This window comes from Oreochromis aureus, linkage group 3 (genome assembly GCF_013358895.1).
Source record: "Oreochromis aureus strain Israel breed Guangdong linkage group 3, ZZ_aureus, whole genome shotgun sequence".
NCBI lineage: Eukaryota > Metazoa > Chordata > Actinopteri > Cichliformes > Cichlidae > Oreochromis > Oreochromis aureus.
The window spans coordinates 69,062,398-69,076,688 of NC_052944.1; the positions used below are offsets into that span (position 1 = coordinate 69,062,398).

A 14,291-nucleotide genomic window follows, 5' to 3' on the forward strand; every position below is an offset into this window, starting at 1 on the left:
TTAAATGACCTTTGTCTACATAACAACTTAACCCACATGGAAATAAAACTGAGGAATGTGGGCGAAAAATGGTAATAAAAGAGAAGAATAGGAAACAAGTGTGACAGTAATTGTCACAGTTCCTGACTCTGTTTTTTGAGTTTGTACCTTTTTTTTCATCATATTCTAAGTTCTGGTTCTGGAAGTTACGTGTTCAAGCCAGACTTAAGATAAGATAAGATAAGATAAGATAACCTTTATTTGTCCCATACGTGGGAAATTTGTTTTGTCACAGCAGGAAGTGGACAGTGCAAAAGTTATGAAGCAAAAATTAGAATAAAATAAGAATAAATACAGTACACAACTGTACAGAATAGAATAAAATAAAATACTATATACAGTAAAATAAAATAGAATAAAATATACAATAGGATAAAAATAGAATACAAATGCTATATACAACTGAGTAAACTTGCCACAGTTGTTACTTTTTGGTCTCTGTATCATGTTTATGTTTCTATCTCCTCATTTAGTCTTACATGTGTCTGTCTTTGGCTTCAGTATTTCCTTTTGCCTCTTGTTCCTATGCATTCTCGTGGCTATCTTCCAGTTGTGTTGTATATTATTCCTTGGCTCCCCCTAGTGGGGAATCTGTGTACATATAAAAATAAGATTCACATCCTGGGATTAGATGGTTTTAACATTACTGAATCTGCTGTTCAAGAACGACGTGGTCGCTTTTGGCGCCTTCGTCTTTTTTTGTATTCTAGTAAAATCACAAAGCTAACAACAACAAGAAGTACAACAAAAACTTGCAGAGCAACACCTCCAGCCTCCTTCCCTCTATCCTTTGTGTGTCCTCCTGTGTGACCTGCAGGTGAGAAACAGGTGTGAGGTGTCAGCTGTCAGGTAGGTGATGAGTGAAGAACAGAACAGAATCCATTTCCTCTTCAAACTGCTGTCAGACATTATCTACTGCACTCTGATCACATCACTCAGACCAGCTGCTTTCTACAAAGTCTCATCAACAACATCTTTAGAAACAAACATCAACAACCAGGAAGCAGCTTCACCTCTGATCACACACACACTCAACTCTACTCACTCACCTGGAGGATCAACAACACTCAGGTAGATGATGCTGATGGGTTCACCACCCAGATTAGCTCTCTTCCTGCGGTTCCCTCCCCTCACAAGGACACGACACTCATATGTTCCAGTGTCATCAGTTGTCACATTGTTCAGAATCAAAGACACGTTTCCATCCTTCATTTGTCTGTCCTGCAAATCCACCCGGTTCTTAAACGATGGATCCTGGTTGTTAGGAATAAATTTTTCATCCCAGTGAAAAAGGACACGTTCATGCTCCAGGTCAGGTTGGATCCATTCAACGCCTTTGATGGTTTTGTTGTTTGGAGCTTGACATGGTAGAGTGATGTCCTGTCCAGACTCAGCTGTGATGTTTTTCTGGTCTGAAAAATGAAACGACACATAGCTGAGAAGTAACTAAAGTAACTATCCAGTGAGACAGAGACCAGAGCAGAGAGCTCTGCTAAGTGGAATCAGGGGGCTGTACAAGGAACTGAAATTCATGTTTTGAACTTAAAGTTCCAGTTTTCATTGGCACAAAAGTGGCTCTATTTTAATCCAGTTCATTTCAATTTGATTTAATTTCATCTTTATAGCCAAAAATTCCAACAACAGTCACCTCATGAGACTTTATGTTGTAATTTAAAGATACTTTAATAATACAGAAACTCTAACAATCAGACTTTGGCAACAGTGGGAAAGAAAAACTCCCTTTTAAACGTCTAGCAGAAGCAGGCTCAGGGAAGTGTGGCTAATTTGAGTTGAGGAGAGAAGGACAGGACAAAAGACATGCTGCAGAAGAGAGCCAGAGATTAATAGTAACAAATACTTAAATGCAGAGAGGTGTACAAACACATAGTAAATGAAGTAAGGAGATTGGAAAGAAAGTGAATGGACTTCTTTGAGATTTTGAAGATGTTTGAGAAGAAGCTTCTCAGATGAGAGGGGAAATGTCTTCAAGAAACGCAAAGAGGTCCAGTCGCTTTTCTTTCTATGCTCCTTTGATTACCATGACCTGGATGACTGATATGCTTCACAGACATAGTGAGTGAAGAAGAAACACTGAGTGAACCATAGGAAGGTCTCACAACAACAATTGTGAGAATTCAGGGTCACCTGGTCCAGCCCTAACTATATGCTTTAGCAAAAAGGAAAGTTTTAAGCCTAATCTTGAAAGTAGAGATAGTGTCTGTCTCCCGAATCCAAACTGGAAGCTGGTTCCACAGAAGAGGGGCCTGAAAACTGAAGGCTCTCCCTCCCATTCTACTTTTAAATACTCTAGGAACAACAAGTAAGCCTGCAGTGCGAGAGCGAAGTGCTCTAATAGGGTGACAGAGTACAATGAGATCTATAAGATAAGATATAAGATGTGACACGGCATACCTTCTGTGACTAGACGAGTGTGGTATGCATGCAGTGGTATGCCACGGTATGGAAAAAGAATCTCAGGTATGAGGAAATAAAAAAAGAGGCTGCGAGAGTCAGATAAAAACAGAGTGTAGCAGGTAGAGTTTTTATTGTCTATGTTCCTGGATCCTCTTCTGCTGATTAGAATGACCAGTTTTATCTGTTCTTGAAAAAAGACCTCAAATCATTTTTGAGTTAGGTTTGATTCTATGTCCAGTTGAGTCAGTTGAGCTCTGACTGGTCATTAACCTTAGCTAAATAGAATAAAATAGAAGAGCTATTTACTCATTATCAGTCAGAACATACACCAACTGATGTATTGTGATGACACAGTACTAAAACAATATAATAAATCTAAACAAGAAAAAAGAACCAAAGATATTTGCATTATAAAAATGCTGTTTTTAACTGTGCACATAAACATAACAGTAAAACTGTACTGGATCTTAGAAACAAATATATTGAAAGGAATACATATACAGCAACAAAACCCCATTCCAGATGTGTTTCAATGCCCCAATGCAAACTGATTTAGGAGAGTCCAGAAACAGAAGCTGTTTAAATCATGAGGGAATCCTGTTTGATATAAAATGAGTTTAATCTCACCTGCAGAGACGAGTAGGAGGCAGACTGACAGTAAAGTCCAGCAGAGAGACACAGACGCCACAGCAGACATTTCACACAGATGACCTAGAATGATGTGAATATTTCAAAATGCCAGAGATAAAAACCCGAGTAGACTACAACTTATCAAATAAAGTGAAAGGAGCTGAGAGTTTTACCAGGTGTATGTGGGTGGGTGGATGCCTTCAGCTGCTCTCTATGAATGGATTCTGAGAAAGGTGGAGTCAGAGTGATGGAAGTGTTTCGGAGCTGAGCCCTGAGATCCTGTTTTTCAGCTTTTTCCTGGTATGCAGAGATTCCTCCGCATTCCTTGAATCTTTGAGTGACAGTTGAAGACAGAAGCATGACAAGTCATCAGTTTTTCATTGTAACCCTTACAGCTCACCTGGCTGTGACTCTCAGCACTTCTCAGTTTGTTATAAGAGACTTTGTGCCCTTAGAGAAACACACCACCACACCTACACCTACACCCACCTGGAAGTCTAACCCTGATCCAAGTGCCATGAGAACAGGCTAATAGGTTCAGCTGTTCTTTATTTAGTGTAAAGAAGATAAATCTGTTTCCTGAAAGTTTGAACTGTTCCATAAGCAACATGAGCAGGAGTCAGGGCTGGATCCAGTGTTGTGTTTGGGTGGAGAGCTATAAGTAAGAGCTGGGTGTGTTCCTTAATAAACAAAACCTGACCTAGAATAGAAGATTGGTGTGTCAAGATGTAGCAGCTGACTCAGTATCTGCACATTTCTTGTTTACAACAGGAACACAGTTATACACACAGGCTCATATTTACAACTCTGATTCATCAGTACAGCGACAGAGTCACCACTGTACAGACATTTCTATTAAACATGCTGCTTTTTGCTGGGGTACTTTCACATTAAAAGCTCATTAATGAAGGAAGGTGTAAGATTTGTAATGTGAAAATTCTGGAGTAAGTACTCAGTGTTTGCACTATAGTCAGTGAACTCAGTGAAGTGAGTTTAGGAAAGCCTTTGTGTAATCCTGTTATTGTGTGTTATGTAAACTGCACAGAAACAGTGTGTGTCACTTAGAAACTAACCAACGCAAACAAACTAACGTGTCACATTTTTCAACCTTTAGCTAATTGCTTGATTTAAATTAATTACATGATCATGATCTAGTTTTATGTGACTAAAAAGTCATAATTTTGAGTTTTATTTAATAAAAAAAGAAAGTAACCACTTGAACTTAGCTTAGATTTGTAATTTTATTATATTTGACAGTTGCACTAATTCCAGTCATGTGGTGTAACAGGAAGCAGTGTAAAAGCTATGGCTATCAGTTTAGAGATCACTGTTTGGATGTTTGTATTTTAAATGTCCCTCCTCCACGGAGATTCATTCAGTAGTTTAAAACAGAGAGCTGAGATGATTCGGTGTCGGACGAGCTTCAAAAACTCATGAGCTTGTGACTCAAACGGAGCCTGAAGATATTTTTTAAATCTTGTTTTCCTTTTTCCTGAGTCAGCACAAACCCCACACACTCTGTAAACTCCTAGTGATGCAGATTCACATTTAAAGTCTTCTGCCATCTGTTGGTCTCAGTGTATTACAGCAAAACGACATATTTTTGCTATACTTAAATCAGAGTTTAGCATCAATTCTGTTAAACTTCTGGGATATTGATCTGAACAGCTAAGTAACAGTTTAGCTGCTTTGTTGTTAATGAAATTAACTACAGAGGCAACAATCAGGCAACTCAAACCCCCTTCATCTTTTCTGATTGTTTTTTTTACTAGTTTTGTATTTGGCTGGGGTCAGTGTCATTGCTGGTAGCATGAGTGTATCCCTGGACCCTACAAGGTTGGCAGTTGGTTGTGGGTCGGGGATGCATATGCTGGGTCCTGGGTTCCTCCTGGTGCACAACAATTCTCGGTGTCATGTGACAAGAGTATGCAGGCAGTTCCTGAAGGATGGAAAAATTGATGCCACTGACTGGTTAAAAATCCAATTGAACACCTCTGTGACATGATATTTTGGTCCACCTCAGATGGTCCAGGAGCTCAGTGATGGCTTGTTCCAGGTCTTGGAGGAGATACCCTGCGTCATTAGCATGACCTGATGTTGTCAGGCAGACATACAAGCACATGGGAGCCATACAGACTGAGTACCAGTATGAGTTACTGAAAAATGAACTAGCCTTCCACATAATTCTTTCACCTTGATGTTTGATGTGTCTTTAAATTCAGTCCACTAGATAAGTTTCATTTCCATGAAATTATGTGGGATCCTTTTATTCCGACACGCTACCCACTCCATATCAGTATACCTGCCTAACATGATCTGTTTTTAAAGTGCTCCTTTAATTGTTTTGAGCAGTGTATTTTCATGCGGGAGTCAACAAAACAAGTTTGACAAAAAAAAAAAAAAGACACAATGGCAAAACGTCTTTCTTTGTCTCTTACTTATCAACTGTAACCAGGCAGAAAGAGATGTCAGATAAGATCCAGTAAGTCTCTGATCTATCAGAACTGACCTAGTATGAGCGGTTCAGGTTCACCTCCCCAAATACTTACATTTTTTTTTTTTTTTACAGTGAACAGATTCTAATCCGACTGTGATGGAAATATTTGCATTATATTTTTTTCTGCTTTAAACCTTGATCTCAAGATTATAAACTGTAGGAATCTAAAGAATGTCTAACTGCCTAAGTGCCAGAAAGGTAACAAAGGTAATCAGATTAGATTTTATCATTGGTGGTGTTTTTTTTTTTCATTTTAATTTTCTTTCTTTTTCTTTGTTTGTTTGTTTTTTGTACTGCAACTGAAAAGTGCCGTCTTTGCCCCATCATCCATGCTCTTATCACAGGTTTATTCTGTTCATGGTTTTGTGATCTGAAAGAAATAAGAGTAATAAATATATCATATAATATAGTATATAAGTAATCCTAAATAAATAAATTATTTGTTTACAATGAGTGACAAGTGTAGTTTTCATTATGAGCCAGCATCTTCACAGACAGTCAAAAACCTCACAGCAGGAGTTATGAAATCACACTCAACATTACCACATGTTCACACTTTATTAATAATAAAATAACACAATAGATATAAACTGGGGAAAGGCATAAAAAAATGCATCAAAACTGATGAAGAAAGTTGATAAAACAGGAAACTTCACTACAGAAATGTTCCCATGATCTTCACAAAGAGAACTTTTAGGCGCTCCAAAGAGATTTCAGTGTTCTCCAAAGGAAAACGATGAAAACTGTCATTTTAACTTATTATTATGATGGTTGATTTTTAAGTATTTGCAGACTAGACATACCCACTCCCAGATGCCACCAATCCGAACCAGAAAAACCCCAAAGATGAAAAAAAAACAAACTCAAGATAAGTTAGATATTTACAGCTGACTACTGTCTGCTGGATTCCCGTCACTGTGAACTCACATCTGTCTTCAGAGCTTCTGTCTTTTTGCTACGAAAGGTGGGACGAGTGACACGATTGGAGCGTTTCAGCTTGCTGCTTGTCTGAGAAGTGCTGTTTTTTTCTCCTTCTGTATTTTCTGTCATTTTTATGTAGTATATTATAGTTGCGAAAAGAACTATAGAAAGCACAATAACAACTGTTAGTCCAACAGCGCCATCCTCTCCGTGTCCTCCTGTCTGACCTGCAGGTGAGAAACAGGTGTGAGCTGTCAGCTGTCAGGTATACACAAGCTTCACCTCTGATCACAGCCAAATTCTTTTTATGCATTTTGAGTTATCGGCTCACAGTCGAACAACTCTGACAATAACTGAATGTGTCCAAAGCCAAAATGAATTCCACTGACTTACCTGGTGAAATAACCTTTAGGTGGATGATGCTGATGGGCTCAGTCTTTAAAATGGCCAACTTTCTACCTTCTCTTACTTCCTGGACGACACAACACTCATATGTTCCACCATCAGCATTCGTCACATTTTTCAGAATCAGAGACACGTCTCCATCCTTTATCTGTCTGTCCTGCAGATCCACCCGGTTCTTAAAAGATGGATGCTGATAATATGGAACAAATTGTTTTTCCCAGTACCAAAGCACATATTGTGCCTTCAAGTCACGTCTGCTCCACTCCACACCTGGTATGAGGACAGTGTTTGGAGCTCGACATGTCAGAGTGACGTTTTGTCCAAACTCAGCTGTGATGTTTTTCTGGCCTGAAAGATGAAACAGCACAGATCAGAGAGGTTAAAGAACTAACTGATCACTATAGCAGCCAATTGCAGAAAAACAAAACAAAAAAATGTATCATGTTTCAACTAGTTCTCCAACATGTAGCCCTTTACCAACTTTGTCTAAGTTACTGTGGCCATCTAAGAACACATGTTTGTCCACTTATGTTCTGCAGGCTGCAGCCAGTAGGAAATGCAAGGTACAAGGATCCAAGCTTTGGACCTCTGCTACATGTTTAACTCAAAAAACTTTATCAACAACCAGGAAGCAGCTTCATCTCTACTAATAAACTGAACTCTACCAACTCACTTGGAGGAACAACAGTCAGGTAGGTGGTGCTGATGGGGTCACTATCCAGACTGGCTCTCTTCCTGCGGTTCGCTCCTCTCTGGACCACGTAACACTCGTACGCTCCCGAGTCATCAGTCTTCACATCCTTCAGAATCAGAGACACGTCTCCATCCTTCATCTGTCTGTCCTGCAGATCCACCCGGTTTTTAAAAGATGGATGCTGCTCTTCTGTTTCAAGCTTATCGTCCCGGTGAAAAAGGACATATTCTTGCTCCAGGTCAGCTCTGCTCCACTCTGCAGCTATGATGGGGTTGCCGCTGTTTGGAGCTCGACATGGCAGAGTGACCGTCTGTCCCGGCACAGCTATGATGATTTTCTGGTCTGAAAGAGGAAACAACAGAGCGGTTAAAGAGATGCAAGTAAAACCAGTCACTACACAGTTAGGAGCTACTGCGAGATAAGTGAGCTTTTTACTGTAAATTGCTTCAGACAAACAAAAGGGCACATTCATTTAAAGACTGACTGTCTGTTGAAGAATTACTTTTTATCTTTGTGATTTGAATTCACTTAATGAACTTAATGTACTGACAGCACCACAAACTGTTTCATAATTCTACATTACTCAGGTTATAAATACAGCTTGGTCGTCACTAGCTCATTTACACCTCTGCTGAGGCAGTGACAGAAGGCATATTCTCAAGTTGGTCAGATTGTTTGTAGGTATTTAACATTAACAATATTCAGTCATTTAAATACATTTCTCTTCAATCAGGCTACCAACTAATATAATTCCTAGACCCATGTTGATCAGCCAATGGGATAGTTTTAGTGAGTGTTCACTGGGCCTAATCAAGAAGCCGAGGTTAAAAGAGAAAGTTGATGACTTCCATCAAATCACCTTATAGGTTTTACGTTTTTTTGGCCTAGCTTTGCAAGGGAATCCTAATGAATCTCGCTTGCAAAGGTAGGCAGTAAAGCTCAGAACAGCCATTTGTGCTTCACTCAAACGACTGATAATGGAGTATTAATCTGGAATCTTGCACCGAAGTCTACTAAATTCAAGTTTTACATTTTTAAATATCTGTTCTGGCTACAAAATGCTGTTTGAAATTCAGTGACAGTGACACTTTTCTGTGAATAGTGAAAGGTAAGGTCATGTAGTTAGTTCAAAAATAAAGAACTTTTTGTCCCAATGAGAAGCTTTTATGAAAGATTCTTTTTTTGCCAACAGATTGCTGTACCCATCCTTGTGCTAATGCTGTGCAAGAACTGATTCAACCTGACTTGTTATGCTTGTAAAAAGACAAACTTGTGCAGATGAGCAGATATCAGATGTGCTCTGATGTGAACTTTGACATGACCTGTAGGTATGAGGAAATGAAGCAGGTGTAGCAGGAGGAGAGGACAAGCTCGGGTAAACAGAGTGTTAATGCTGTTAAACGACTCAGCTCTCCTCCTGGAAGAAAGCCACATTTCTTTGTAACAGAATCACAGTTTTCGCTGAAACTGCTCTGGAGCAGGAACAGTCATAATTAAGCTTTAACTCTTTAACTTTAGGCATATCTGGCAGGTCATACAGGCCAGTTAAACACACTTTTTTAAACCATGAACAGAATTCTTAAAGAGGTATTATTTTATCAATCAAAAATTCAATCTCACCTGCAGAGACAAACAAGAGGCAGACAGACAGTAAAGTCAGGCAGAGAGACGCCGATGTCACAGCAGACATTGCTTCTTCATTTAAAGTGCGATAAATGTCCAAAAGATGGTGGTATTTTTCAAGAATCACAGAATCCCTGAGTTTAAAATCTGATAAAGGAAGCTGAAAGTCTGTGAGTGTGATAGCAGGTATCTATATTGTTCTTGTCATGGTCTGGACAGGCCACCTGCTGTTTCTCCCTCCTCATTTCTGTCTCTGTCTCTCTCCACTCCTGCAGGTGAAGAAAAGATTGAGGTTGTCTGGTTCCCTTGTTTGGCCCTGCCCAGAGGCGGAGTCTTTCCTGTTGACCTTGTTACCTGTTTGCCTTAAATTCTTTACTGCAGTGGATTTAAAGACCGGCTCTCGCCTTGTGTCCACTCTAGTACTTTGACATTGCAATGGATACTTCTCCTCTTTCACTTCTACACTTTACAAAAAATAGTGATAATCATGTCGAGTTTTATCCCTCCTGATTAATTTTTCTGCGGTTTTACTTTTGCCAGTGTCCTTCATTATCCAGCATGGCATGCCGTTATCCCTTTTTCATCAGCTTTTGACATTTATGTCCTCGCCTACTGGAAAATGCATCACAGGACCAATTTAAAATGTGGCATATTTTAATTTCTGAAACTCTTCTTTAGCATGTGGGTAAAATGTAACCATAGTGCAAAGTAGGTTGATGTCACCTGCTGGATGTGTGGCTGTTAAACTGTGTCAATTATAAAACAGGTGCTCTGCTGTAAAACTTAGATTTAACCAGTAGATGGCAGCAAAATTTAAAAGTTATTAGTAATTCCAAAGTTCAGCGGTTAGTGGTTTAACAGGAGATTGGTGGTTCAGGAGATGTGGTTCACATGAATTCATGAATTCAGTTTGGTGTGGTTTAATGTTTAAGTTTCCGTTTTAAATCTTTTTAAACTCACAGAATCACACGAGGAAAACACGCAAGAACTTGAACACTCAAAGCAGTTTCACTTTCTATTGCAAGTGTCATTCACACATACATTATTGCAATACTTTTATCTATCCCTAAGGATAAATTTTGTAATATTCACAGACACACTCACATGTATGCATTGAGGGAAGTGCAAAGTTCAGTATCCTGCCCAAGAATTACCTGACAAACTGCTCTACCATCTGAACCACAGTCACCAGAACATTTTAACATGTTTACTGTTCCCATTTTAAATTTTAGAGCAAATTCACTTAAAAATAGGACAAAATAACGTATACAAGTTAGATAAAAACATATTAAAAAATATATTTTTAACTTGTGGATCTCTTCTGGTCTGAGGTGATGGGGGGACTAGTTGGAGCCCAGCAGCTGGACGTCAGTGGTTGGACTGGTGGACTACTTCAGTGAAGAGTAGACGACGTCTGGCTCTGGTTTAAAGTCTGAACACAAACATACACAGTTCAAACAACAGGAAACATGATTACAAGCTTTGTGGTTCAATCAAGACCTCGATTCCTCTCTTATTTACAATCTTATTTACATTATTTACAATCTCCACCTCTCTGCATCATACACAGTCCCACTTCAGACTGAGCTCGAGATATGATGCGATTCTGTTAGCTTAGCTTAGCATGATGGTGAGAAGGGTGAGCAGCTAGCTTGGCTCTGTTTAAAGTTAAAGTTAAAGAGCAGCTGTACCTGGGCCTCCTGGCTCTGATGGCTGTTCATCCGTAACTCACATCTTCAGTTTTCACTGCTGAGTAGACTGCAGCTGAATAACTCTCTGCAAAATAAAACACTTTTGACATTGTACAAAATCTGTATGACTGTCATACTATTGCAAAGATTGTTTTTATTCATAATGTTGCACAGTGTAGAGATTAAGCAATAGGTTTTATAAACAGCAGCAGCTTCACACGCTTTTCTTATCTTAACATCTCTGCTATGAAACTGACCACATGAAACTGAAGGATGTTTCTGTGAAAGAGAAAAGAGGACAACCACAAAGCTGCAAACATCTGCTTTTAGTGCACACTGATGCACTTCACCACAAAGCAAAGACCTTCACAACATCAACACTATTACTGGCCAAACCAAGAGACACTGTGTTGAGAAGTTTCACTATCTTCAGACAACTGTAAACTAGAATCATCAGCAGGACGAATGTATCTCGTCAACATGCCATAAACAACAAGATAGTTATTAACTTTATTACAGCCAGATTCTGATTTTCATTTTGGAGCATGAGGAAGACTGGATTTAAAATGTTAGCATCATAAAACTATAAAAAGACGTCCTTGATGAAATTATTCACTTTGATTTCTTTAATGGTCTGTGAGCAGAGTTTAAAGAAATCATTTTCCAGATGTTGTCTCCATGTTCCTTCATGTGTTTAACATGAACAGCTCTGTGCTGAAACACCTGCAGCTGAAGTATTTTCTTTCTATCAGAAACAGGATGCTGGACGACTGCAGAGCTGTTAGCTTCAGTTAACCACAGACCACAAACACACAGTCCAGCTCACAGTGAACAACAGTAAGTACAGTGTGAGACTTTACAGACAGACAGTTATATTTGACAAAACTGATCAAATTTTACATGAAGAAATAAAATTTATTTATAATCTATAAACATAAACGATTTATTGTGAAAGCATCAAATCATAAAAATGTTTATTTTACTGTTACAACAATCCACAATTTTACACAGAAACTGAAATAAAAATACATGATCACACATAATCCAGAATGTCCTCTTAACCCAACACATCATAATGACAAGCAACAGTGTTCATGAAGCTTTTATTTTCATATTAAACTAACTTTTAGAAATCTGAGGAAGAAAATGTTCGCTTACACACATTGTTACATGTTTACAGTTCCATAACTATCTTCACCCCTACTTTCAATACTTTTTTCTCAGATTGTAAAGTTGCATTAAAACCTTTCTAAAATCAAATCTAACCACTCAGTGTCCTGCCTGGCCTCTAAACAGATATTTGGGAAGTTTTATTGAAGTCTACGGCAAATAGATAGACAATGCCATTTAAGCTGTGAGGTCACCAGCACATGAAAGAATGTGTGTGTAAAATCAAAAGATAAAATCTGCGTAAAAATTTGTTATGATGAAAAAAAGAGCCCACTACCTCGGATTTCTCTGATTGGCTCTTGTTGATTTTTTGATATGTTGATTATACTGCACATGATGTCAGTGATGACTTCATCTTCTCCAGCTTTCTCTTGTTCTGCTAAAATGATCCATTTAGATTAACTATCTAAACAGAGATTACATGTTAGAACGTTTTACTGTGATCACATTGAATGTGAAATTTATTCTACTGAACAAACTCAGACATGAAAGATCAGGAAGTCTGAGTCTCACCTTCAGGTTTCCTGTGAATACATTGTCTCACCAGTAGAACCAATAACACCAGTAGAACCCCAACACACACTGATCCAACACAGGACAACACAGAGAGAACAGGAGGCGAGATGGATGTAGGTGGAGGTGTGGATGTAGGTGGAGGTGTGGTGGTGTGTTTGTCTAAAATAAAGCAAACACAGTCATTAAGTTGTCGTCACATTGTGAATGTTGAAAGCTGCAGAAACACAGACAGGTGAGTGTGTCACCTGTGACAGTGATCCAGCTGGATGGAGACTCTCCATGACCGCTGATGTCACACTTGTAGAGGCCTTCATCAGACCTGGAAACATGCTGGATGGTCATGTGACCTGTAGGCTGCTTCCTGATGAGGGAGCCATCTTTATAGAAAGCAGCTGGGAGGTTGGAGGGAGTGGTCTTTGTTTTACAGAGCAGAGTGACGTCATCTCCCTCCATCACAGGGAGGACAGGACTCTGCAGGATCACTGATCCACCTCAACACAGAGACAAACTACAGCATTTCATCCATTTACACACAGCTTCATCAACACTAACTCCACACACTCAGCTTACCAGTGACTGTCAGGTTAACCATGTTACTGATGGGACCCTCTCTGGACTCACACCAGTAAACTCCACTTTCTAATGAGTAGATGTGACTGATGTTACAGGAAGAACCAGCTGGTGTTCCCCATTCCTCACACTCAGCTCTGTTGTCTGTTGCTGTGTTTCTCCTCAGAGTCCATCCAGCAGAGCTGTCGTCCTCCTCACAGCTCAGAGACACAAAATCTCTTTCAAAGTACTGAGAGCTGCTGGGACTCACAGTCAGACGAGCTGTGAGGGTTACAATGAAAAACAATTAGATTTTATTTTTTTCTTCAGTTTTATATGTGAGCTCCATTGTGAAACATGAACCCATCAGGTCATATCAGTGAGCATTTCTCAGGTTTAAACTGTGACAGAAGAAGGTTACTGACCTTGGTTTGTTTTGGAGCTCAGCAGTGAGATCAGAACTAAAGAGAAATGACACTCAGGTTGATTTAGAATAGAATAGAATAGAATAGAATAATCCTTTAATTGTCCCACAAGGGGAAATTTGGTTGTAACAGCAGCCAAAAAGACACATATACAAACAAACAGTACACAGGACACAGAACAGAAACATACACAATTTTTCTTACATATTTACATTAAGGACTTGGATTTGAGGTGAAGATAAAGAACAACTCCACACAAACAGCTGACAAACCCAGATAATACACTCTTCTGGGTCTAGGGGTTTCAAAAAAACTAAACGTAGAATCTATCTTGACTAGTTCAAACAGAATGAACACTGGAACCAATTCAAATAACACATGTCCTGGCACTTTGTCTCTAAATTTGGGCCAATCGTTAGAAAGATTTGTGTCACATTCAGACCTAAAATCAGCAGTTAACCAAACATCACAACTGACTCTAACCACTGCACCACTGTGACGTGTGTACTGTTAGATATGATTTAAAAAAATATTTGAATTCAGTTTTAATTAACAGTTCTCACCACTTTTTCAGCAAATGTGCTGTTGTGCCACTTTAGAAGATAATTTACAGATCTTTATATATTGTTTTTGTTAATAATTGAATAGAACAAAAAGTTTTGTTGGTGAATTTGATTTGATTTTTAAACACTCAAAACAGTTCACACAGGTCAGAC

General features: G+C 38.9%; 2 protein-coding genes and 1 long non-coding RNA gene across 3 annotated transcripts; all 3 read right to left on the bottom strand.

The window, feature by feature from the left end:
• Nucleotides 1-329: 329 nt before the first annotated feature.
• Nucleotides 330-3,442, bottom strand: LOC120437423 (CD226 antigen-like). The gene is made up of 4 exons (XM_039608015.1): nucleotides 3,258-3,442; nucleotides 3,082-3,165; nucleotides 1,089-1,451; nucleotides 330-850 (listed from the first exon to the last, which is right to left on the bottom strand). Exons 2-4 carry the CDS (start codon nucleotides 3,149-3,151, stop codon nucleotides 699-701), a joined length of 585 nt encoding a protein of 194 aa, XP_039463949.1. The 5' UTR covers nucleotides 3,152-3,165; nucleotides 3,258-3,442; the 3' UTR covers nucleotides 330-698.
• An 838-nt stretch (nucleotides 3,443-4,280) lies between these two features.
• LOC116316647 (matrix remodeling-associated protein 8-like) lies at nucleotides 4,281-9,477 on the bottom strand. The gene is made up of 5 exons (XM_039608001.1): nucleotides 9,222-9,477; nucleotides 7,581-7,943; nucleotides 6,896-7,255; nucleotides 6,509-6,729; nucleotides 4,281-5,951 (listed from the first exon to the last, which is right to left on the bottom strand). Exons 1-5 carry the CDS (start codon nucleotides 9,289-9,291, stop codon nucleotides 5,937-5,939), a joined length of 1,029 nt encoding a protein of 342 aa, XP_039463935.1. The 5' UTR covers nucleotides 9,292-9,477; the 3' UTR covers nucleotides 4,281-5,936.
• An 852-nt stretch (nucleotides 9,478-10,329) lies between these two features.
• Nucleotides 10,330-12,897, bottom strand: LOC120437431. Its single transcript, XR_005611123.1, has 5 exons — nucleotides 12,847-12,897; nucleotides 12,599-12,760; nucleotides 12,363-12,464; nucleotides 10,916-11,000; nucleotides 10,330-10,656 (listed from the first exon to the last, which is right to left on the bottom strand). It is a non-coding gene; the product is annotated as an uncharacterized LOC120437431 (long non-coding RNA).
• Nucleotides 12,898-14,291: the final 1,394 nt, after the last annotated feature.